The 23,848-nt window shown below is 39.9% G+C and overlaps 1 protein-coding gene across 2 annotated transcripts in view; it reads right to left on the bottom strand.

Annotated features, from left to right (window-relative positions):
* Cyp2c66 (cytochrome P450, family 2, subfamily c, polypeptide 66) overlaps positions 1-23,848 on the bottom strand; it is a 91,312-nt gene that overhangs the window by 48,072 nt on the left and 19,392 nt on the right. For both annotated transcript variants that reach the window (XM_039096704.2, XM_063280340.1), the window contains one exon: positions 7,203-7,363. In XM_039096704.2, coding sequence (XP_038952632.1) covers positions 7,203-7,363 — 161 coding nt within the window. The remainder of the gene's footprint in view (positions 1-7,202; positions 7,364-23,848) is intronic.

Genomic DNA, 23,848 nt, shown 5'->3' with positions numbered 1-23,848 from the left:
ACTGATGACGATCTCAGAAAATGCAAAGACTTCTAATGCTCAAGGAATGCAGGATTAATATACTAAAATGGCCATTTTGCAAAAAGCAATCTACAAATTCAATACAATCCCCATCAAAATTCCAACTCAATTCATCATAGAGTTAGAAAGAGCAATTTGCAAAATTCATTTGAAATAACCTAAAACCTAGAATAGCAAAAACTATCTACAACAATAAAAGAAATTCTGGGAGAATCACCATCCCTAACCTCAAGCAGTATTACATAGCAATAGTGATAAAAAAATAACTGTATGGTATAGGTACAGATAAAGGCAGGTAGATCAGTGGAATAGAATTGAAAGAAACCCACACACCTATAGTCACATGATATTTGACAAAGGAGCTAAAACTGTCCAGCGGAAAAAAGATAGCAGTTTCAACAAATGGTACTGAAGGTCAGCATGTAGAAGAATGTAAATCAACCCATTCTTACTGACTTGTACGAAGCTTAAGTCCAAATGGATAAAGGACCTCAACCTCAAACCAGATACATTCGAACTAATAGAAGAAAAATTGGGGCACATGGGCACTGGGGAAAATTTCCTGAACAAAAAACCAATGACTTATCTCTAAGATCAAGAATCAACAAATAGGACCTCATACAACTACCAAGCTTCTGTAAGGCAAATGACACTGTCATTAGGAACCAATAGATTGGGAAAAGATCTTTACCAATCGTACATCCAATAGAGGGATAATATCCAATATATACAAATAACTCAAGAAGTTATACTCCAGAGAGCCAAATAACCCTATTAAAAATGGGGAACAGAGCTAAACAAGGTATTCTTAGCTGAGGAATATTGAATGACTAAGAAGTACCTAAAGAAATGTTCAACATTCTTAGTCATCATGGAAATGCAAATCAAAATAACCCTGAGATTCCACCTCATACTAGTCAGAAAGGCTAAAATCAAAACTTAGGTGACAACAGATGCTGGAGAGGATATGGAGAAAGAAGAACACTGTTGGTGGGATTTCAAACTAGTACAATCTCTGGAAATCAGTCTGGACTTTCCTCAGAACATTGGACATTGCACTGCCTGAGGACCCAGCTATACCACACCTGTTTATATCCCCAAATGAAGCTCCAAACTACTACAAAGACACATGCTCCACTATGTTTGTATCAGTCTAATTTATAATAGCCAGAATCTGGAAAGAGCCCCAATGTGATAAATAACTTCAGCAATGTGGCCGGATATAAAATTAACTGAAATAAATTAGTAGCCTTCCTTTATGCAAATGATAAATGGACTGGAGGAAAAGGGGGACACAACTCCCTTCACAATAGCCACAGATGATATTAGATATCTTCGTGCTACTCTAACCAAACAACTGAAAGATCATTATGATAAGAATTCAAGAAAGAAGTGAAAGAAGACCTCAGAGACCTCAGAGACCTCAGAGATCTCGGAGACCTCAGAGATCTCCCATGCTCATGGATTGGCAGAATTAACATAGTAAAAATAGCCACCCTACCAAAGGCAATCTACAGATTTAATGCAGTCCACATCAAAATCCCAACACAATTCTTCAAACACATGGAAAAAGCAATTATCAAATTCATCTGAAAAGTCAAAAAATCCAAGAGTAGCAAAAAAACAATTCTTAACAATAAAAGAACTGCTGGGTGAATCACCATCTCTGACCTCAAGCTCTACTGCAAGGCAGTAGTGATAAAAAGTGCATGGTATTGGTACAGAGACGCAAAGGTTAATCAATGGACTAAAATTGAAGACCCAGAAATAAAACCACACACTTACATACACTTGATATTTGACAAAGAAACCAAAAATATACAATGGGGGGGGGAGCATCTTCAGTAAATGGTGCTGATCTAACTGGCAGTTTGTATGCTAAAAAATGAAAATAGACCCATATTTTTCACTATACACAAAGGTCAAGTGCAAGTGGATGAAGGACTTCAACATAAAACTAGACACACTGAATCTAATAGAAGAGAAAGTGGGAAAGAGCCTTGAACTTACTTTCACAGGGGGAAAATTGCTAAACAGAACTCCAATGGCTCACTCTAAGATCAAGAAACTGGAAAATTTCTGTAAGACAAAGGGCATAGTCAATAAGACAAATCAACATCCTACAGATTGGGAAAACATCTTCACTAACCCCATATCTGATAAAGGGCTAATATCCAAAACACATAAAGAACTCAAGGAGCTAACCACCAAAAAAACAAATAACCCAATCAAAAATGGGGTATAAAACTAAACTGACAATTCACAACAAAAGAATCTTGAATGGCAGAGAAGCACCTAGAGAAATGTTCAAAGTCCTTAGTGATGAGAGAAATGGAAATCAAAATGACCTTGTGATTCTACTTTACACCAGTCAGATGGCTAAGGCCAAAACCTCAGGTAACAACACAAGGTGGTGACGATGTGGAGAAAGAGTGACACTCCTCCATTGCTGGTGGGATTGCAAAATGTTACCACCACTCTAGAAATCTATTTGGAGTTTCCTCAAAAAATTGGAAATAGACTTACCTAATGATCCAGAAATACCAGTCTTGGGAATATACCCTAAAGATGCTCCACCATGCCATAGGGGCACATGTTCCACTATGTCCATCGCAGCCTTATTTGTGGTAGCCAGAAGCCAGAAACAACCCAGATGTCCCACGACAGAAGACTGGATACAAAAAATGTGGTTTCTTTACACAATGGAATACTACTCAGCTATTAAAAATGAGCACATCCTGAGTTTTGCAGGCAAATGGTAGAACTAAAAAATATCATCCTGAGTGAGATAACTCAGACCCAAAAGGACATACATGGTATGTTTTCACTAATAAGTGGAAATTGGGGGGGGGGGATTTACAGAATACCCAAGATACAGTCCACAGAACTCAAAATTTCAACAAGCTTAAGGATCCAAGAGAGAATGCCTCAGTTCCTCAGAACCACAAGGGAGGAGGGAAGGAGGGACAGAGGAAGGAAAGGAGATGAGGGGAGCATGATTTAGTACTGGGTGGGGAAAAAGGACTGAAGCCTTGAGGGCTAGCACAAAGAATAGAAACAGGGAACTTCAGGACATAGGAAGTGGGGAGAATTCTCCAGAATGTACCAGAGACCTGGGAAGTGAGAGACTCTCAGGACTTAAAGGGAAGGACCCTAGATGAAGTGCCCTACAGTGGAGAGAGGGAACTTACTAAAACCAAATCCAGCATAAAGACAGGGCATCAAGTGAGGGGTGGGATTGCTATCCCACAGTCAAAGTTCTGACCCATAATTCTTCCTGTCTGAAAAAAATTGCAGGGATGAAAATGGAGAAAAGCCTGAGGAAAAGAAGGTCCAATGACAGGCCCAAAGTGGGATCAGGCTCAAGGGAAGGCCCCAAGACCTGCCACAATTACTGAGGCTATGGGGTGTTCACAAAAAGGGACCTATCATGACTTCAGACCTTTTCCCCCACCCAGTACCAGATCATGCCCCCCCTCATCTCCTTTCCTTCCTCTGTCCCTCCTTCCCTCCCCCCTTGTGGTTGCTTTCTTCCCTCCCAAGTGGAACTGAGGCCCAACAAAAGACCCAACAAGCAGCTGAAAGAGTCAGATGCAGATATTTGCACTGAACCAATGAACAGAAGCTGCTGACTCCTCTGGGTGAATTAGGGAAAAGATGGAAACTGAGGCAACCCTGTAGGAGGACCAGCAGCCTCAATTAACCTGGACCCCTGAGACCTCTCAAACCCTGGATCGCCAAACAGGCAGCATAAACCAGCTTAGATGAGGCCTCCAACACATATACAGCAGAGGACTCACAGGTCTGGGTTCAGTCAGAGAAAAAAGTGGAGCCCTCAGGAACTTTAGAGGTCTTGAGGTGTGGGTGGGGTAGGGGACATATTTGTGGAGGCAAAGGGGGGAGGAGTTATGGAATGTGGAACTGTTCGGGGTCGGGGGATGTGTACCAGGACTGGAATAAAATCTGGAATGTAAAAATATGTGAATAAAAAATATTTAAAATAAAACCCAGGATAGTGAAAAATATTCTCAACAATAAAAGAACTTCTACCCCTGACTCCAAGCTGTATAACAGAGCAATTGTGATAAAAACTGCATGGTATGATACAAAGACAAGCAGGTAGATCAATGGAATAGAATTGAAGACCCAGAAATGAACCCACACACCTATGATCACTTGATCTTTGACAAAGGAGCTAAAACCATCCAGTGGGAAAAAAAAGATTTGACAACTATTTGTTGTCAACAAATAGTGTGGGTTTGACCGGATTTCAGCCTGTAGAAGAATGCAAATTGATCCATTTTTTTCACCTTATACAAAGTTCAAGTTCAAGTGGATCCAGAACCTGCACATAAAAACAGATACACTGAGACTAATAGAAGCCAAAGTGGGGAAGTGCCTCAAACACATGAGCACAGGAAAATTTCCTGAACAAAACACCAATGGCTTATGCTCTAAAATCAACAATAGACAAATGGGACCTCATAAAATTGCAAAGCTTCTGTAAGGCAAAGGACATGATCAACTGGACAAATTAGCCACCAACAGATTGGGAAAAGATCTTTACCAATCCTATATTCTATAGAGGGCTAATATCTAATATATGCAAAGAACACAAGAAGTTAGACTCCAGAGAATCAAATAACCCTATTAACAAATGAGGTATAGAGCTAAACAAAGAATTCTCAAGCTAGGAATATTGAAAGACTGAGAAACACCTAAAGAAATGTTCAACATTCTTACTCATCAGGGAAATGCAAATCAAAACAACCCTGAGATTCTATCTCATACTAGTCAGAATGGATAAGATCAAAAACTCAGATGACAGCAAATCCTGGCATGAATGTGGAGAAAGAGATACTTTCCCCCATTGCTGGTGGGATTGCAAACTGGTACAACCACTAGGGAAATCAGTCTGGTGGCTCCTCAGAAAAGTGAATATAGTACTACCTGAGGAACCAGCTATACCACTCCTCCTCATATACCCAAAAGATGCTCTAATATATAAAAAATACACCTGCTCCAATATGTTGATAGCTTTCTTATTTATAATAGCCAGAAGATGGAAAGAATACAGAGGTCCTTCAACAGAGGAATAGATACAGAATATGTGGTACATCTACCTGATGGAGTAGATGTTTAGAGCAGAGACTGAAGGAATGGCCATTCTGAGCCTGCCTCACCTGGGGATCCAGACCATATACATATAGCCACCAAACCCAGACAATTTTGTTGATTCCAAGTGCATACTGACAGGAGCCTTAAATAGCTGGCTCCTGAGAGGCTCTGCCAGAGTATGACAAATACAGAGGCGGATGCTCACAGCCAACCATTGAACTGAGAACAGATTCCCCATTGGAGGAGTTAGAGAAAGGATTGAAGGAGCTGAAGTGGCTTGCAACTCAATAAGAACAACAATACCAACCAACCATAGTTCCCATGGATTGAACCACCACCCAAAGAGTACAAATGGACAGATCCATGGCTCCAGCTGCATATGTAGCAGAGGATGGCCTTGTTGGGCACCAATGAGAGGAGAAGCACTTGTTTCTGCCAAGTCTGGATCCACCAGTGTAGGGAAATGACTGGGAAGGGAGGTGGGCAGGGGTGGTTAGGTGGGTGAGGGAACACCCTCATAGAAGGAAGGCTTCTATAAGGAGGGATGGGATAGGGGGTTTATGGACGAGAAACTGGAAGAAGGAATAAAATTTGAAATGTAAATAAAAATGTCCAAAAAAAAGTAAACAATGACTTCATGAAATTCTTAGACAAATGGATTGGAACTAGAAAATATCATCCTGAGTGAGGTGAACCAATCACAAAATCATACATGCTATGTAATCACTGATAAGTAGATATTAGCCCAAAAGCTTCAAATACCTAAGATACAATTCATAGACCACATGGGGCTCAGAAAAAGGAAGACCTAAGTGTTGAATCTTCAGTCCTTCTTAGAAGGGTGAACAACATATTCACAGGAGGAAATATGGAGACAAAGTGTGGAGCAGAGACTTAAGGAAAGGTCGTCCAGAGACTGCACCACCTAGGAGTCCATCCCATATAGTCATTAAATCCAGACTCTATTGCAGGAAGGCCAGAAGTGAATGCTGACAGGAGCCTAATAAAGCTGTCTCCTGAGAGGTTCTACCAGATTCTAACAATTACAGAAGCTTGCACTCAACCATTGGACTGAGCACTGGGTCCCAAATGGAGGATTTGGAAAGAGGACTGAAAGAGCTGAAGGGGTTTGCAACCTCATAGGGAGAACAAAAATATCAACCCTCCAAACTCATCAGAGATCCCAGGGATGAAACCACCAACCAAAGAGTACACATGGAAGGACCCATGACTCCAGCCACATATGTATCAGAGGATGGCATTCTCAGGTGTCAATGGAAGAAGAGTCCTGTGAAGGCTAGATTCCCCCATGTAGAGGAATGTAAGAATGGGGAAGGTAGTGAGTGTTGGGGAAGCACCCTCATAGAAGCAGGGGGAGGAGAGATGGGATAGTGAGTTTATGGAAGGGAAACCAGGAAATGGGATAACATTTGAAATGTAAATCAATTAAAATGTTAATTAAAAGAAAAATTAACATACCAACAGTGTTTAGAAGATATTTGAAGTGTTTGAAGATATTGCCAGCTCAGCAACAGGAAAAATTTGATGGGATCAAGACACTACTCAAATATTTTGTCACTCCTATGCCAACTATATGGCTACTTAAGTTGTTGCCTGTTGATTAAATACTAGTGCTATATTCCAGGGTTCCTAGCAGTTTCAACCCCAATCACTGTCTCTACTTGAAGAAAATATTCTTATTGCAAATTATGATGTTTCTGCTAAGTGTTTTGATGACCAGGTCTCTAATATTTAATGAAGCATAAGCCTTGCTGCTAACAGAAAATTTCAACAATGAAATAAATATCCACTCAATTATGTAGGCATCTTCTAAGCATTGACCTGATAATTTATATCAGTGAACAGTGTTCTACCAGCCCACGGTTAAGCCTTCATTTCTCTAAATCTTTTTTTGAAATTTCATGGAACCTATATCTCTAAGTGGTTGTTGTTTCATGTGGTGTGGTGTGGTGTGGTGTGGTGTGGTGTGGTGTGGTGTGGTGTGGTGTGTGTTGGGTTGGGTATGGTCAGGTTGGGTTTTTAAAACAGAAACATAAACTCACCTGAATCCAAGGAGAACTCAGAATCTCTACATTTTCATTTAAGATGTCTATTAGGGCAAGAAATTCCTGATCTTTATAATCAAAACGATTCTGGAAAACAATGGAGCAGATGACATTGCAAGGAGCACAGCCCAGGATGAAGGTGGGATCACAGGGTACACCTAAAGGATTGGGAACAATTATAAAACGATACTGAAATATATATGTGTGCACAAAATGATATCTCTTAGCAGATAAAGAAACTGATGATAATTTAAGCAAGTCTTACCCACATATGGTCTGATAGACATAACAGTATGGACTACACCTCTGTACCATTTTTACATTTATTTAAGTTCATTGACCTGGCCTGCTATCTAAGTCATGAATTTAAGTATGCTCAGTTCTATTTTCATACCTCTATTGGCTGGCCTTTCAAACAAGGTGTCTGCTCTTTTACAAAGAGGAAAAAGACTGCAAATCTTTAGCAATCCAAAGCTAGAAGTTAGTCATGTCTGTTTGTCAAGGCTCTAAACAACACAATACAAAGATGAATGGGGATGGAAGGCAATATGGATCTGGGAACATTTTGGGGATGAGTATGATCAAAATGCACCGTACAAACTTCTCAAAGAACTAATAAAAATGAAAGAGAAAAAACATTACCCTCCAAAAAGTGGGGGGGGGGGGATATGGAATTCTAGAAACACTTATATGTAGCAGTTAAAAGATTCATGTCTTTAGCCAGTAGGATATAGTAAATAGAGATTGTCAAGTTCATGTATTGGGAAAACTAACATGAAAATGAAAGGCATCTATGTTATACGACATGAAAATTATATAAATAGGTATTAAATATAAAACTGATTTCTTAGAGCAAAATTAAGATGAGAGCCTTTATTTGATGACAATCTTGATTTGAAAGATGTCCCCAAAAAGAAAGAAAACAAAAGTAATAAATAGATAAAATTTTAATTCTTTCTTTTATTTCAAAAACTCCTTATAATTTCCCCCCATTTAAAGGGAACTAAATGTCTAAGTTGCTTAATATTGATTATCATTGTGACAGGCTCTCATATCACAAGGAAGAAGAGCTTCTAGACATACCAGTGGAGTGGGAAGACCCATCCCATTGATTAGCACCATTCCATAGGCTTAGGTCCTGGACTTCATAAATTGAAGGGAGTTGGCTAAGCAGGACCACTTTTTCATGATTATACTTCATATTTATTTATATTTTTATAAATTATTTTATTTATTAACATTCTAAATGTTGCCCCTTCCTGTCCCCCTCTCAAAGTTCTTTACTCTGTTTGCCTATAAGAGTGTGCTCCCCTACCCACCCTCCCTGCTTACACCCACCTACCCCCACCTCAACCTCCCCAGCATTCCCCTTCCTTGGAGTATCAGGTCTGTACAGGATTAAGCCCATCCTCTCCCACTGAGGCCAGACAAGGTACTCCTGTGCTACATATGTGCCAGGGACCATGGAGTAATCAGGAAGTGATTCAAGTTCCCCTTCTGTGAAATTCCACCATGATAGATTATAACCAAAAACTATAATCCCAAATTATTCTCCTTTGGATGCTTTTGTCAGGTATTTTATTATAGCAACAGAAGTACCTAAAATGTCCATCATCATTTAACATTATTACATTTTAACATTTGTGTATTGTTTGAGGAGGACTTTATAATCAAATCAATAAAAGACGTAGAAAACTTGAAACCTAAAATAAAAATAACTTGAATTAAAAGTACTTTGGAGAAGGGGAATGGGAGGGGATAGGCGACTTAAGGGAAAGGGAATAACATTTGAAATATAAATAAAATACATCCAATTAAAAAAAAACAAAGGAAAGAAATCTGCCCCCAGTGCCAAAGAAATTATACAAAAAAAAATTAAAAATCGGCTTTTTTATAAGTACTTTGAATAAATATTGGGATGTTAGATAATAAGAAATTGAGTTAATCATTCAAATTTGATGTACATTAAACAATATAGCATTGTCGGAAATATTCTCTCAATAAATATTTTGTTATGTCAAAGAACAAAATAAACTTTCCTAAAGAAGCATGGATGTATGTGTGACTCAGAATAGAAATCTGACTTTTTTCTCTTCTGTCACTTAATGTGAAAGACAGCATTTCAAAACCAGGTCATGTTTCATTGTGACAAGTACTTAAAAACTTTCTAAACCTGAGAATGAAAGAAAACAATTATTGTTATAAATTTGCAATGCCTAATACATCAAATAAAAGGAAATGAGATAAATACATGAAGATAGAGCCAATAATGAAACCTAGTTATACCAACCACTGATATTGAGCATTGATGTTTAAAATCATATACATTTATTCAAAAATATAAATCAATAGCATAAGTAATTTATTCTAATTTTTATAAGTTGTGCTATTATTTCAATAGAACATAAACTGATAAATCTTTATTAAGATAAGCCATGCAAAAAAGTGTTACACAGCAAAATTCTATCAGAATTTTATGCATGGATGTAACATATATTGGTTGTACAATATAGTCCAATCAAAGACAATTGTGCTACATGGTTTATTTTTCTTTTTGACTTTTTAATTTTATTTTCTTGGCTATTTTACATTTCAAATGTTATCCCCGTTCCCCACTCTTCCATACCCCTTACACCTCCCCAAGCATGGATGATGACCCTCCAACTCCCACCCTCTCACTCTCACCCAAACACACTGTCAATCCCCTACATTGGGGAGACATCCCAGGGCCAAAGGCTTTTCCTCCTATTGATGAAGGAAAATGGAATCCTCTGCTACCTGTGGGGCTATAGACATGGGTCCCTCCATATGTACACATTGGTCAGGAGATTAGTCCCTGGGAACTCTTGGTGTGGTCTTGTTAATTGATATTCTTGTTCTTTCTATGGGGTTGAAAACCCTTTCAGTTCCTTCAGTCTTTTCTCTAACTCCTCCATTGGGGTCCCAGTGCTCAGTACAATGGTTAGCTGCATCTTCATCTGTAATAAGTAGGACTCTGGCAGACCTTCTAAAAAGACATCCATATCGGGCTCCTGTCAGCCAGCAATTCTTGGCAACAGCAATAATGACTGGGTTTGGTGGCTGCATATGGAATGGATCCACAGGTGGGGCAGTCTCTGGATGACCTTTTCTTCACTCCATGCTCCACCCTTGTCCTTGTATTTCTTCCCTTGATAATTTGGTTCACCCTTATAGGTGTTTATATGTGGATTAAGTTGATAAATTTCTGTATATTGAGCCATCATTGCATCCCTGGAATGAAGCCTACTTGACTATGATGTCTGATTGTTTTGAAGTGTTCTTGGTTCTGTTTGCATGAATTTTATTCAGCATTTTTGCATATTCATAGGGGAAATTTTTCTGAAATTCTCTTTCTTTGTTGGGAATTTTTGGCTTAAGTTTAAACATAATTGTGACTTCCAAGAATCAATTGGATAGTGTTCTTTCTCTTTCTATTTTGTGGAATAGTTTGAAAAGTATTAGTATTAGGTTTCTTTGAAGGTCTGATTGAATTCTGCAATAACCCATCTGGTCCTGGGCTTTTATTGGTTGGGAGACTTTTAAAAACTCCTTCTATGTCTTTAGGGGACTCTAGATGGCCTATCTGATCCTGATTTAACTTTGGTTACTGGTTTCTGTCTAGAAAATTGTCTTTCATCCGTATTTTCCAGTTTTGATGAGTATAGAATTTTATAGTAGGAATACATTTTTTGAATTTCTTAAGTTTCTGATGTTATATCTTCCTTTCCATTTCTGATTTTGTTACCTTTGATACTCTTTCTGTGCCCTCTGGTTAGTCTGGCCAAGTGTTTATCCATCTTGTTGATTTTCGCCAAGAGCCAGCTCCTGCTTTTGTTGATTCTTTGAATTGTTCTTTTTGTTTCCACTTTGTTGATTTCAGCCCTGAGTTTTACTATTCCCTGCCTTCTACTCCTCTTAGGTGAATTTGCTTCCTTTTGTTTTAAAGTTTTCAAGTGTGCTATCAAGCTGTTAGTGTATGCTATTTCCAGTTTCGTTTTGGAGGTACTCGAAGCTATGAGTTTTCCACTTAGCACTGCTTTCATTGTATCCCATAAATTTGGGTATGCTGCGCCTTCATTTTTATTAAATTCTAAAAAGTCTGTTTTCTTTATTTCTTCTTGACCATTGAGTAAAGGGTTGTTCAGCTTCCATATAATTGTGTGCTTTTTGTTGTTTTGGTTGTTATTGATGACCAGCCTTATTCCATGGTGATCTGATAGGATGCACTGGATTAGTTCAACCTTCTTGTATCTGTTGAGGAATGTTTTGTGACCAATTATGTGGTAAGTTTTGGAGATGGCACCATGAGGTGCTGAGAAGAAGGGATATTATTTTGTTTTAGGATGAACTGTTTTATAGATATCTGTTAAATCCATTTGATTCAGAACATCTGTTAGTTTCACTGGGTCTCTGTTTAGTTTCTGTTACCATAGTCTGTCCATTGATGAGAATAGTGTGTTGAAGTCTCCCACTATTATTTTGTGAGGTGCAGTATATGCTTTGAGCTTTAGTAAAGTTTCTTTTATGAATGTGGGTGCCCTTGCATGTTAAGCATAGATATTCAACATTGAGAGTTTATCTTGCTAGATTTTTCTTCTGATAAGTATGAAGTGTCCTTACATGTCTTTTTGATAACTTTTATTTGAAATTTGATTTTATTTGATATGGTTACTCCAACTTGTTTCTTGGGACTATTTGCTTGGAAAACTTTTTCCCAGCCTTTTACTCTTAGGTAGTATCTGTCTTTGTCCCTAAGGTGCATTTCCTATATGTCACAATGTTGAGTCCTTTTTAGGTATCCTGTTTGTTAGCCTATGTATTTTATTATGGAATTGAGTCCATTGATGTTAAGAGATGTTAAAAAATAGTGATTGTTGTTTTCTGTTATTTTTGTTGTTAGAGATGGAATTATGTTTGTATGACTATCCTCTTTTGGATTTGTTGCAAGAAGATTATGTTCATGCTTTCTCTCGGGTGTAGTTTCCTTCCTTGTGTTGGAGTTTTCCATCTATTATCCTTTGTAGGGTGGATTTGTGGAAAGATATTGTGTAAATTTGGTTTAGTCATGTACTATCTTGGTTTCTCCATATATGGTAATTGAGAGTTTTGCTAAATATAGCAGCATGGGCTGGCATTTGTGTTCTTTTAGCGTCTGTATGACATCTGCCCAGGATCTTCTGGCTTTCATAATCTCTGGAGAGAAGTCTGGTGTAATTCTGATAGGTCTGCAGGTTGTATGTTACTTGACCATTTTCCCTTACTGTTTTTAATATTCTTTCTCTGTTTTGTGCATTTGGTGTTTTGACTATTATGTGACGAGAGGAATTTCTTTTCTGGTAAATTGTGTTTGGAGTAATGTAGGCTTCTTTTATGATCATGAGCATCTCTTTCTTTGGGTTAGGGAAGTTTTCTTTCATAATTTTGTTGAAGATATTTTCTAGCCTTTTAAGTTGGGAATCTTCATTCTCTTGTAGACCTATTATCCTTAGGTTTGGTCTGCTTATTTTGTCCTGGATTTCCTGGATGCTTTGGTTTAGGAGGTTTTTGCATTTTACATTTCTTTTTTTTTTCTTTTCTTTTTTCTTTTTTTCAGAGCTGGGGACCTAACCCAGGGCCTTGGGGTGGCTAGGCAAGCACTCTACCACTGAGCTAAATCCCCAACCCCTCATTTTGCATTTCTTTTGATGCCTGTGTCAATGTTTTTCTATCAATCTTCTACCTCTGAGGTTCTCTTTTACATTCTTTTGGTAATGCTTTCGTATCTGACTCCTGATCTCTTTCCTATGTTTTCTTTTTTTTTTTTTATTATTATTAACTTGAGTATTTCTTATACACATTTCGAGTGTTATTCCCTTTCCCGGTTTCCGGGCAAACATCCCCCTCCCCCATCCCCTTCCTTATGGGTGTTCCCCTCCCAACCCTCCCCCCATTGCCGCCCTCCCCCCATAGACTAGTTCACTGGGGGTTCAGTCTTAGCAGGACCCAGGGCTTCCCCTTCCACTGGTGCTCTTACTAGGATATTCATTGCTACTTATGGGGTCAGAGTCCAGGGTCAGTCCATGTATAGTCTTTAGGTAGTGGCTTAGTCCCTGGAAGCTCTGGTTGCTTGGCATTGTTGTACTTTTGGGGTCTCGAGCCCCTTCAAGCTCTTCCAGTTCTTTCTCTGATTCCTTCAACAGGGGACCTATTCTCAGTTCAGTGGTTTGCTGCTGGCATTCGCCTCTGTATTTGCTGTATTCTGGCTGTGTCACTCAGGAGCGATCTACATCCGGCTCCTGTCGGTCTGCACTTCTTTGCTTCATCCATCTTGTCTAATTGGGTGGCTGTATATGTATGGGCCACATGTGGGGCAGGCTCTGAATGGGTGTTCCTTCAGTCTCTGTTTTAACCTTTGCCTCTCCCTTCCCTGCCAAGGGTATTCTTTTTCCTCATTTAAAGAAGGAGTGAAGCATTCACATTTTGATCATCCGTCTTGAGTTTCGTTTGTTCTAGGGATCTAGGGTAATTCAAGCATTTGGGCTAATAGCCACTTATCAATGAGTGCATACCATGTATGTCTTTCTGTGATTGGGTTAGCTCACTCAGGATGATATTTCCAAGTTCCAACCATTTGCCTACGAATTTCATAAAATCGTTGTTTTTGATAGCTGAGTAATATTCCAATGTGTAGATGTACCACATTTTCTGTATCCATTCCTCTGTTGAAGGGCATCTGGGTTCTTTCCATTTTCTGGCTATTATAAATAAGGCTGCGATGAACATAGTGGAGCACGTGTCTCTTTTATATGTGGAGGCATCTTTTGGGTATATGCCCAAGAGAGGTATAGCTGGATCCTCAGGCAGCTCAATGTCCAATTTTCTGAGGAACCTCCAGACTGATTTCCAGAATGGTTTTACCAGTCTGCAATCCCACCAACAATGGAGGAGTGTTCCTCTTTCTCCACATCCTCGCCAGCATCTGCTGTCAACTGAGTTTTTGATCTTAGCCATTCTCACAGGTGTGAGGTGAAATCTCAGGGTTGTTTTGATTTGCATTTCCCTTATGACTAAAGATGTTGAACATTTCTTTAGGTGTTTCTCAGCCATTCGGCATTCCTCAGCTGTGAATTCTTTGTTTAGCTCTGAACCCCATTTTTTAATAGGGTTATTTGTTTCCCTGCGGTCTAACTTCTTGAGTTCTTTGTATATTTTGGATATAAGGCCTCTATCTGTTGTAGGATTGGTAAAGATCTTTTCCCAATCTGTTGGTTGCCGTTTTGTCCTAACCACAGTGTCCTTTGCCTTACAGAAGCTTTGCAGTTTTATGAGATCCCATTTGTCGATTCTTGATCTTAGAGCATAAGCCATTGGTGTTTTGTTCAGGAAATTTTTTCCAGTGCCCATGTGTTCCAGATGCTTCCCTAGTTTTTCTTCATAAGTTTGAGTGTGTCTGGTTTGATGTGGAGGTCCTTGATCCACTTGGACTTAAGCTTTGTATAGGGTGATAAGCATGGATCAATCTGCATTCTTCTACATGTTGCCCTCCAGTTGAACCAGCACCATTTGCTGAAAATGCTATCTTTTTTCCATTGGATGGTTTTGGCTCCTTTGTCAAAAATCAAGTGACCATAGGTGTGTGGGTTCATTTCTGGGTCTTCAATTCTATTCCATTGGTCTATCTGTCTGTCTCTGTACCAATACCATGCAGTTTTTATCACTATTACTCTGTAATACTGCTTGAGTTCAGGGATAGTGATTCCCCCTGAAGTCCTTTTATAGTTGAGGATAGCTTTAGCTATCCTGGTTTTCTGTTATTCCAGATGAATTTGCAAATTGTTCTGTCTAACTCTTTGAAGAATTGGATTGGTATTTTGATGGGGATTGCATTGAATCTGTAGATTGCTTTTGGTAAAATGGCCATTTTTACTATATTAATCCTGCCAATCCATGAGCATGGGAGATCTTTCCATCTTCTGAGGTCTTCTTCAATTTCTTTCCTCAGTGTCTTGAAGTTCTTATTGTACAGATCTTTTACTTGCTTGGTTAAAGTCACACCGAGGTACTTTATATTATTTGGGTCTATTATGAAGGGTGTCGTTTCCCTAATTTCTTTCTCGGCTTGTTTCTCTTTTGTATAGAGGAAGGCAACTGATTTATTTGAGTTAATTTTATACCCAGCCACTTTGCTGAAGTTGTTTATCACCTTTAGTAGTTCTCTGGTGGAACTTTTGGGATCACTTAAATATACTATCATGTCATCTGCAAATAGTGATATTTTGACCTCTTCTTTTCCGATCTATATCCCCTTGATCTCCTTTTGTTGTCTGATTGCTCTGGCTAGAACTTCAAGAACTATATTGAGTAAGTAGGGAGAGAGTGGGCAGCCTTGTCTAGTCCCGGATTTTAGTGGGATTGCTTCAAGTTTCTCTCCATTTAGTTTAATGTTAGCAACTGGTTTGCTGTATATGATTTTACTATGTTTAGGTATGGGCCTTGAATTCCTATTCTTTCCAGGACTTTTATCATGAAGGGGTGTTGAATTTTGTCAAATGCTTTCTCAGCATCTAATGAAATGATCATGTGGTTCTGTTCTTTCAGTTTGTTTCTATAATGGATCACGTTGATGGTTTTCCCTATATTAAACCATCCCTGCATGCCTGGGATGAAGCCTACTTGATCATGGTGGATGATTGTTTTGATGTGCTCTTGAATTCGGTTTGCCAGAATTTTATTGAGTATTTTTGCATCGATATTCATAAGGGAAATTGGTCTGAAGTTCTCTTTCTTTGTTGTGTCTTTGTGTGGTTGAGGTATAAGAGTAATTGTTGCTTCGTAGAAGGAATTTGGTAGGGCTCCATCTGTTTCAATTTTGTGGAATAGTTTGGATATTATTGGTATGAGGTCTTCTATGAAGGTTTGAGAGAATTCTGCACTAAACCCGTCTGGACCTGGGCTCTTTTTGGTTGGGAGACCTTTAATGACTGCTTCTATTTCCTTAGGAGTTATGGGGTTGTTTAACTGGTTTATCTGTTCCTGATTTAACTTCGATACCTGGTATCTGTCTAGGAAATTGTCCATTTCCTGAAGATTTTCAAATTTTGTTGAATATAGGTTTTTATAGTAAGATCTGATGATTTTTTGAATTTCCTCTGAATCTGTAGTTATGTCTCCCTTTTCATTTCTGATTTTGTTAATTTGGACGCACTCTCTGTGTCCTCTCGTTAGTCTGGCTAAGGGTTTATCTATCTTGTTGATTTTCTCAAAGAACCAACTTTTGGTTCTGTTGATTCTTTCTATGGTCCTTTTTGTTTCTACTTGGTTGATTTGAGCTCTGAGTTTGATTATTTCCTGCCTTCTACTCCTCCTGGGTGTATTTGCTTCTTTTTGTTCTAGAGCTTTTAGGTGTGCTGTCAAGCTGCTGACATATGCTCTTTCCTGTTTCTTTCTGCAGGCACTCAGCGCTATGAGTTTTCCTCTTAGCACAGCTTTCATTGTGTCCCATAAGTTTCGGTATGTTGTACCTTCATTTTCATTAAATTCTAAAAAGTTTTTAATTTCTTTCTTTATTTCTTCCTTGACCAGGTTATCATTGAGTAGAGCATTGTTAAGTTTCCACCTATATGTGGGCATTCTTCCCTTATTGTTATTGAAGACCAGTTTTAGGCCGTGGTGGTCCAATAGCACGCATGGGATTATTTCTATCTTTCTGTACCTGTTGAGGCCCGTTTTTTGACCAATTATATGGTCAATTTTGGAGAAAGTACCATGAGGAGCTGAGAAGAAGGTATATCCTTTTGCTTTAGGATAGAATGTTCTATAAATATCCGTTAAGTCCATTTGGCTCATGACTTCTCTTAGTCTGTCGACATCACTGTTTAATTTCTGTTTCCCTGATCTGTCCATTGATGAGAGTGGGGTGTTGAAATCTCCCACTATTATTGTGTGAGGTGCAATGTGTGTTTTGAGCTTTAGTAAGGTTTCTTTTACGTATGTAGGTGCCCTTGTATTTGGGGCATAGATATTTAGGATTGAGAGTTGATCTTGGTGGATTTTTCCTTTGATGAATATGAAGTGTCCTTCCTTATCTTTTTTGTTGACTTTTAGTTGGAAATTGATTTTATTTGATATTAGAATGGCTACTCCAACTTGCTTCTTCTGACCATTTGCTTGGAAAGTTGTTTTCCAGCCTTTCACGCTGAGGTAGTGTCTGTCTTTGTCTCTGAGGTGTGTTTCCTGTAGGCAGCAGAATGCAGGGTCCTCGTTGCGTATCCAGTTTGTTAATCTATGTCTTTTTATTGGGGAGTTGAGGCCATTGATATTGAGAGATATTAAGGAATAGTGATTATTGCTTCCCTTTATATTCATATTTGGATGTGAGGTTATGTTTGTGTGCTTTCATTCTCTTTGTTTTGTTGCCAAGACGATTAGTTTCTTGCTTCTTCTAGGGTATAGCTTGTCTCCTTATGTTGGGCTTTACCATTTATTATCCTTTGTAGTGCTGGATTTGTAGAAAGATATTGTGTAAATTTGGTTTTGTCATGGAATATCTTGGTTTCTCCATCAATGTTAATTGAGAGTTTTGCTGGATACAGTAACCTGGGCTGGCATTTGTGTTCTCTTAGGGTCTGTATGACATCAGTCCAGGATCTTCTGGCCTTCATAGCTTCTGGCGAGAAGTCTGGTGTGATTCTGATAGGTCTGCCTTTATATGTTACTTGACCTTTTTCCCTTACTGCTTTTAATATTCTTTCTTTATTTTGTGCGTTTGGTGTTTTGACAATTATGTGACGGGAGGTGTTTCTTTTCTCGTCCACTCTATTTGGAGTTCTGTAGGCTTCTTGTATGTCTATGGGTATCTCTTTTTTTAGGTTAGGGAAGTTTTCTTCTATGATTTTGTTGAAGATATTTACTGGTCCTTTGAGCTGGGAGTCTTCACTCTCTTCTATACCTATTATCCTTAGGTTTGATCTTCTCATTGAGTCCTGGATTACCTGTATGTTTTGGACCAGTAGCTTTTTCTGCTTTACATTATCTTTGACAGTTGAGTCAATGATTTCTATGGAATCTTCTGCTCCTGAGATTCTCTCTTCCATCTCTTGTATTCTGTTGGTGAAGCTTGTATCTACAGCTCCTTGTCTCTTCTTTTGGTTTTCTATATCCAGGGTTGTTTCCATGTGTTCTTTCTTGATTGCTTCTATTTCCATTTTTAATTCCTTCAACTGTTTGATTGTGTTTTCCTGTAATTCTTTCAGGGATTTTTGTGTCTCCTCTCTATGGGCTTCTACTTGTTTAATAATGTTTTCCTGTAATTCTTTCAGGGATTTTTGTGTCTCCTCTCTATGGGCTTCTACTTGTTTATTTATGTTTTCCTGGAATTCTTTCAGGGATTTTTGCCATTCTTTCAGGCATTTTTGTGACTCCTCTCTGTAGGCTTCTACTTGTTCTCTAAGGGAGTTCTTCATGTCTTTCTTGAAGTCCTCCAGCATCATGATCAAATATGATTTTGAAAATAGATCTTGCTTTTCTTGTGTGTTTGGATATTCCATGTTTGTTTTGATGGGAGAATTGGGCTCCGATGGTGCCATGTAGTCTTGGTTTCTGTTGCTTGGGTTCCTGCGCTTGCCTCTCGCCATCAGATTATCTCTAGTGTTACTTTGTTCTGCTATTTCTGACAGTGGCTAGACTGTCCTATAAGCCTGTGTGTCAGGAGTGCTGTAGACCTGTTTTCCTCTCTTTCAGTCAGTTATGGGGACAGAGTGTTCTTCTTTCGGGCGTGTAGTTTTTCCTCTCTACAGGTCTTCAGCTGTTCCTGTGGGCCTGTGTCTTGAGTTCACCAGGCAGCTTTCCTGCAGCAGAAAATTTGGTCTTACCTGTGGTCCTGAGGCTCAAGTTCACTCGTGGGGTGCTGCCCACGGGCTCTCTGCAGCGGCAGCAAGCAGGAAGAACTGTGCTGCCCCTTCCGGGCGCTTCAGTGCACCAGGGTTCCAGATGGTCTTTGGCTTTTTCCTCTGGCGTCCGAGATGTGTGTGCAGGGAGCAGTCTCTTCTGGTTTCCCAGGCTTGTCTGCCTCTCTGAAGGTTTAGCTCTCCCTCCCACGGGATTTGGGTGCAGAGAACTGTTTATCTGGTCTGTTTCTTTCAGGTTCTGGAGGTGTCTCAGGCAGGGGTCCTGCCGCTCCTGGGTCCTCCACCACGGGAGCCCAGAGGCCTTATACAGTTTCCTCTTGGGCCAGGGATGTGGGCAGGGGTGAGCAGAGTTGGTGGTCTCTTCCGCTCTGCAGCCTCAGGAGTGCCCACCTGACCAGGCGGTTGGGTCTCTCTCTCACCGGGTCTGGGAGCAGAGAGCTGCTGCGGGCCGGGATCCGCGGGTGTGGGACTTCCGGTAAACACAGAACGTGTCCGGTCCTAGAGAAATTCTGCTTCCGTGTGTCCCAAGCTCACCAGGCAGCTTTCTTGCAGCAGAAAATTTGGTCTTACCTGTGGTCCCGAGGCTCAGGTTCGCTCGTGGGGTGGTGCCCAGGGACTCTCTGCAGCGGCAGCAACCAGGAAGACCTGTGCCGCCCCTTCCGGGAGCTTCAGTGCACCAGGGTTCCAGATGGTCTTTGGCTTTTTCCTCTGGCGTCCGAGATGTGTGTGCAGGGAGCAGTCTCTTCTGGTTTCCCAGGCTTGTCTGCCTCTCTGAAGGTTTAGCTCTCCCTCCCACGTGATTTGGGTGCAGAGAACTGTTTATCCAGTCTGTTTCTTTCAGGTTCCTGCGGTGTCTCAGGCGGGGGCGTGCCGCTCCTGGGCCCTCCCCCACAGGAGCCCAGAGGCCTTATACAGTTTCCTCTTGGGCCAGGGATGTGGGCAGGGGTGAGCAGAGTTGGTGGTCTCTTCCGCTCTGCAGCCTCAGGAGTGCCCACCTGACCAGGCGTTTGGGTCCCTCTCTCACCGGGTCTGGGAGCAGAGAGCTGCTGCGGGCCAGGATCCCTATGTTTTCTATATTCAGGATTGTCTCCCTTTGTGATTTCTTTATTGTTTCTATTTCCATTTTTAGATTCTGGATGGTTTTTGTTCAGTTCCTTAACCTGTTTGGTTGTTTTCCTGTAACTCTTTAAGGGATTTTGTGTTTCATCTTTAAGGGTTTCTATTTGTTTACCTGTGTTTTCCTGTATTTCTTTTTTTTTTTTTTTTTGTTTCTTTTTTTTTTTTTTATTAACTTGAGTATTTCTTATATACATTTCAAGTGTTATTCCCTTTCCCGGTTTCCGGGCAAACATTCCCCTCCCCCCTCCCCTTCCTCATGGGTGTTCCCCTCTCAACCCTCCCCCCATTGCCGCCCTCCCCCCATAGACTAGTTCACTGGGGGTTCAGTCTTAGCAGGACCCAGGGCTTCCCTTTCCACTGGTGCTCTTACTAGGATATTCATTGCTACCTATGGGGTCAGAGTCCAGGGTCAGTCCATGTATAGTCTTTAGGTAGTGGCTTAGTACCTGGAAGCTCTGATTGCTTGGCATTGTTGTACTTTTGGGGTCTCGAGCCCCTTCAAGCTCTTCCAGTTCTTTCTCTGATTCCTTCAATAGGGGACCTATTCTCAGTTCAGTGGTTTGCTGCTGGCATTCGCCTCTGTATTTGCTGTATTCTGGCTGTGTCTCTCAGGAGAGATCTACATCCGGCTCCTGTCGGTCTGCACTTCTTTGCTTCATCCATCTTGTCTAATTGGGTGGCTGTATATGTATGGGCCACATGTGGGGCAGGCTCTGAATGGGTGTTCCTTCAGTCTCTGTTTTAATCTTTGCCTCTCCCTTCCCTGCCAAGGGTATTCTTTTTCCTCATTTAAAGAAGGAGTGAAGCATTCACATTTTGATCATCCGTTTTGAGTTTCGTTTGTTCTAGGGATCTAGGGTAATTCAAGCATTTGGGCTAATAGCCACTTATCAATGAGTGCATACCATGTATGTCTTTCTCTGATTGGGTTAGCTCACTCAGGATGATATTTTCCAGTTCCAACCATTTGCCTACGAATTTCATAAACTCGTTGTTTTTGATAGCTGAGTAATATTCCATTGTGTAGATGTACCACATTTTCTGTATCCATTCCTCTGTTGAGGGGCATCTGGGTTCTTTCCAGTTTCTGGCTATTATAAATAAGGCTGCGATGAACATAGTGGAGCACGTGTCTCTTTTATATGTTGAGGCATCTTTTGGGTATATGCCCAAGAGAGGTATAGCTGGATCCTCAGGCAGTTCAATGTCCAATTTTCTGAGGACCCTCCAGAATGATTTCCAGAATGGTTTTACCAGTCTGCAATCCCACCAACAATGGAGGAGTGTTCCTCTTTCTCCACATCCTCGCCAGCATCTGCTGTCACCTGAGTTTTTGATCTTAGCCATTCTCACAGGTGTGAGGTGAAATCTCAGGGTTGTTTTGATTTGCATTTCCCTTATGACTAAAAATGTTGAACATTTCTTTAGGTGTTTCTCGGCCATTCGGCATTCCTCAGCTGTGAATTCTTTGTTTAGCTCTGAACCCCATTTTTTAATAGGGTTATTTGTTTCCCTACGGTCTAACTTCTTGAGTTCTTTGTATATTTTGGATATAAGGCCTCTGTCTGTTGTAGGATTGGTAAAGATCTTTTCCCAATCTGTTGGTTGCCGTTTTGTCCTAACCACAGTGTCCTTTGCCTTACAGAAGCTTTGCAGTTTTATGAGATCCCATTTGTCGATTCTTGATCTTAGAGCATAAGCCATTGGTGTTTTGTTCAGGAAATTTTTTCCAGTGCCCATGTGTTCCAGATGCTTCCCTAGTTTTTCTTCTATTACTTTGAGTGTGTCTGGTTTGATGTGGAGGTCCTTGATCCACTTGGACTTAAGCTTTGTACAGGGTGATAAGCATGGATCGATCTGCATTCTTCTACATGTTGACCTCCAGTTGAACCAGCACCATTTGCTGAAAATGCTATCTTTTTTCCATTGGATGGTTTTGGCTCCTTTGTCAAAAATCAAGTGACCATAGGTGTGTGGGTTCATTTCTGGGTCTTCAATTTTATTCCATTGGTCTATCTGTCTGTCTCTGTACCAATACCATGCAGTTTTTATCACTATTGCTCTGTAATACTGCTTCAGTTCAGGGATAGTGATTCCCCCTGAAGTCCTTTTATTGTTGAGGATAGCTTTAGCTATCCTGGGTTTTTTGTTATTCCAGATGAATTTGCAAATTGTTCTGTCTAACTCTTTGAAGAATTGGATTGGTATTTTGATGGGGATTGCATTGAATCTGTAGATTGCTTTTGGTAAAATGGCCATTTTTACTATATTAATCCTGCCAATCCATGAGCATGGGAGATCTTTCCATCTTCTGAGGTCTTCTTCAATTTCTTTCCTCAGTGTCTTGAAGTTCTTATTGTACAGATCTTTTACTTGCTTGGTTAAAGTCACACCGAGGTACTTTATATTATTTGGGTCTATTATGAAGGGTGTCGTTTCCCTAATTTCTTTCTCGGCTTGTTTCTCTTTTGTATAGAGGAAGGCAACTGATTTATTTGAGTTAATTTTATACCCAGCCACTTTGCTGAAGTTGTTTATCAGCTTTAGTAGTTCTCTGGTGGAACTTTTGGGATCACTTAAATATACTATCATGTCATCTGCAAATAGTGATATTTTGACCTCTTCTTTTCCGATCTGTATCCCCTTGATCTCCTTTTGTTGTCTGATTGCTCTGGCTAGAACTTCAAGAACTATATTGAATAAGTAGGGAGAGAGTGGGCAGCCTTGTCTAGTCCCTGATTTTAGTGGGATTGCTTCAAGTTTCTCTCCATTTAGTTTAATGTTAGCAACTGGTTTGCTGTATATGGCTTTTACTATGTTTAGATATGGGCCTTGAATTCCTATTCTTTCCAGGACTTTTATCATGAAGGGGTGTTGAATTTTGTCAAATGCTTTCTCAGCATCTAATGAAATGATCATGTGGTTCTGTTCTTTCAGTTTGTTTATATAATGGATCACGTTGATGGTTTGCCGTATATTAAACCATCCCTGCATGCCTGGGATGAAGCCTACTTGATCATGGTGGATGATTGTTTTGATGTGCTCTTGAATTCGGTTTGCCAGAATTTTATTGAGTATTTTTGCGTCGATATTCATAAGGGAATTTGGTCTGAAGTTCTCTTTCTTTGTTGTGTCTTTGTGTGGTTGAGGTATAAGAGTAATTGTTGCTTCGTAGAAGGAATTCGGTAGGGCTCCATCTGTTTCAATTTTGTGGAATAGTTTGGATAATATTGGTATGAGGTCTTCTATGAAGGTTTGGTAGAATTCTGCACTAAACCCGTCTGGACCTGGGCTCTTTTTGGTTGGGAGAACTTTAATGACTGCTTCTATTTCCTTAGGAGTTATGGGGTTGTTTAACTGGTTTATCTGTTCCTGATTTAACTTCGATACCTGGTATCTGTCTAGGAAATTGTCCATTTCCTGAAGATTTTCAAATTTTGTTGAATATAGGTTTTTATAGTAAGATCTGATGATTTTTTGAATTTTCTCTGAATCTGTAGTTATGTCTCCCTTTTCATTTCTGATTTTGTTAATTTGGACGCACTCTCTGTGTCCTCTCGTTAGTCTGGCTAAGGGTTTATCTATCTTGTTGATTTTCTCAAAGAACCAACTTTTGGT

The sequence above is a fragment of the Rattus norvegicus genome, chromosome 1 (assembly GCF_036323735.1).
Source record: "Rattus norvegicus strain BN/NHsdMcwi chromosome 1, GRCr8, whole genome shotgun sequence".
NCBI lineage: Eukaryota > Metazoa > Chordata > Mammalia > Rodentia > Muridae > Rattus > Rattus norvegicus.
Note: the sequence above shows the minus strand (reverse complement) of the source record. Positions and strands in the feature narration are given on the sequence as shown.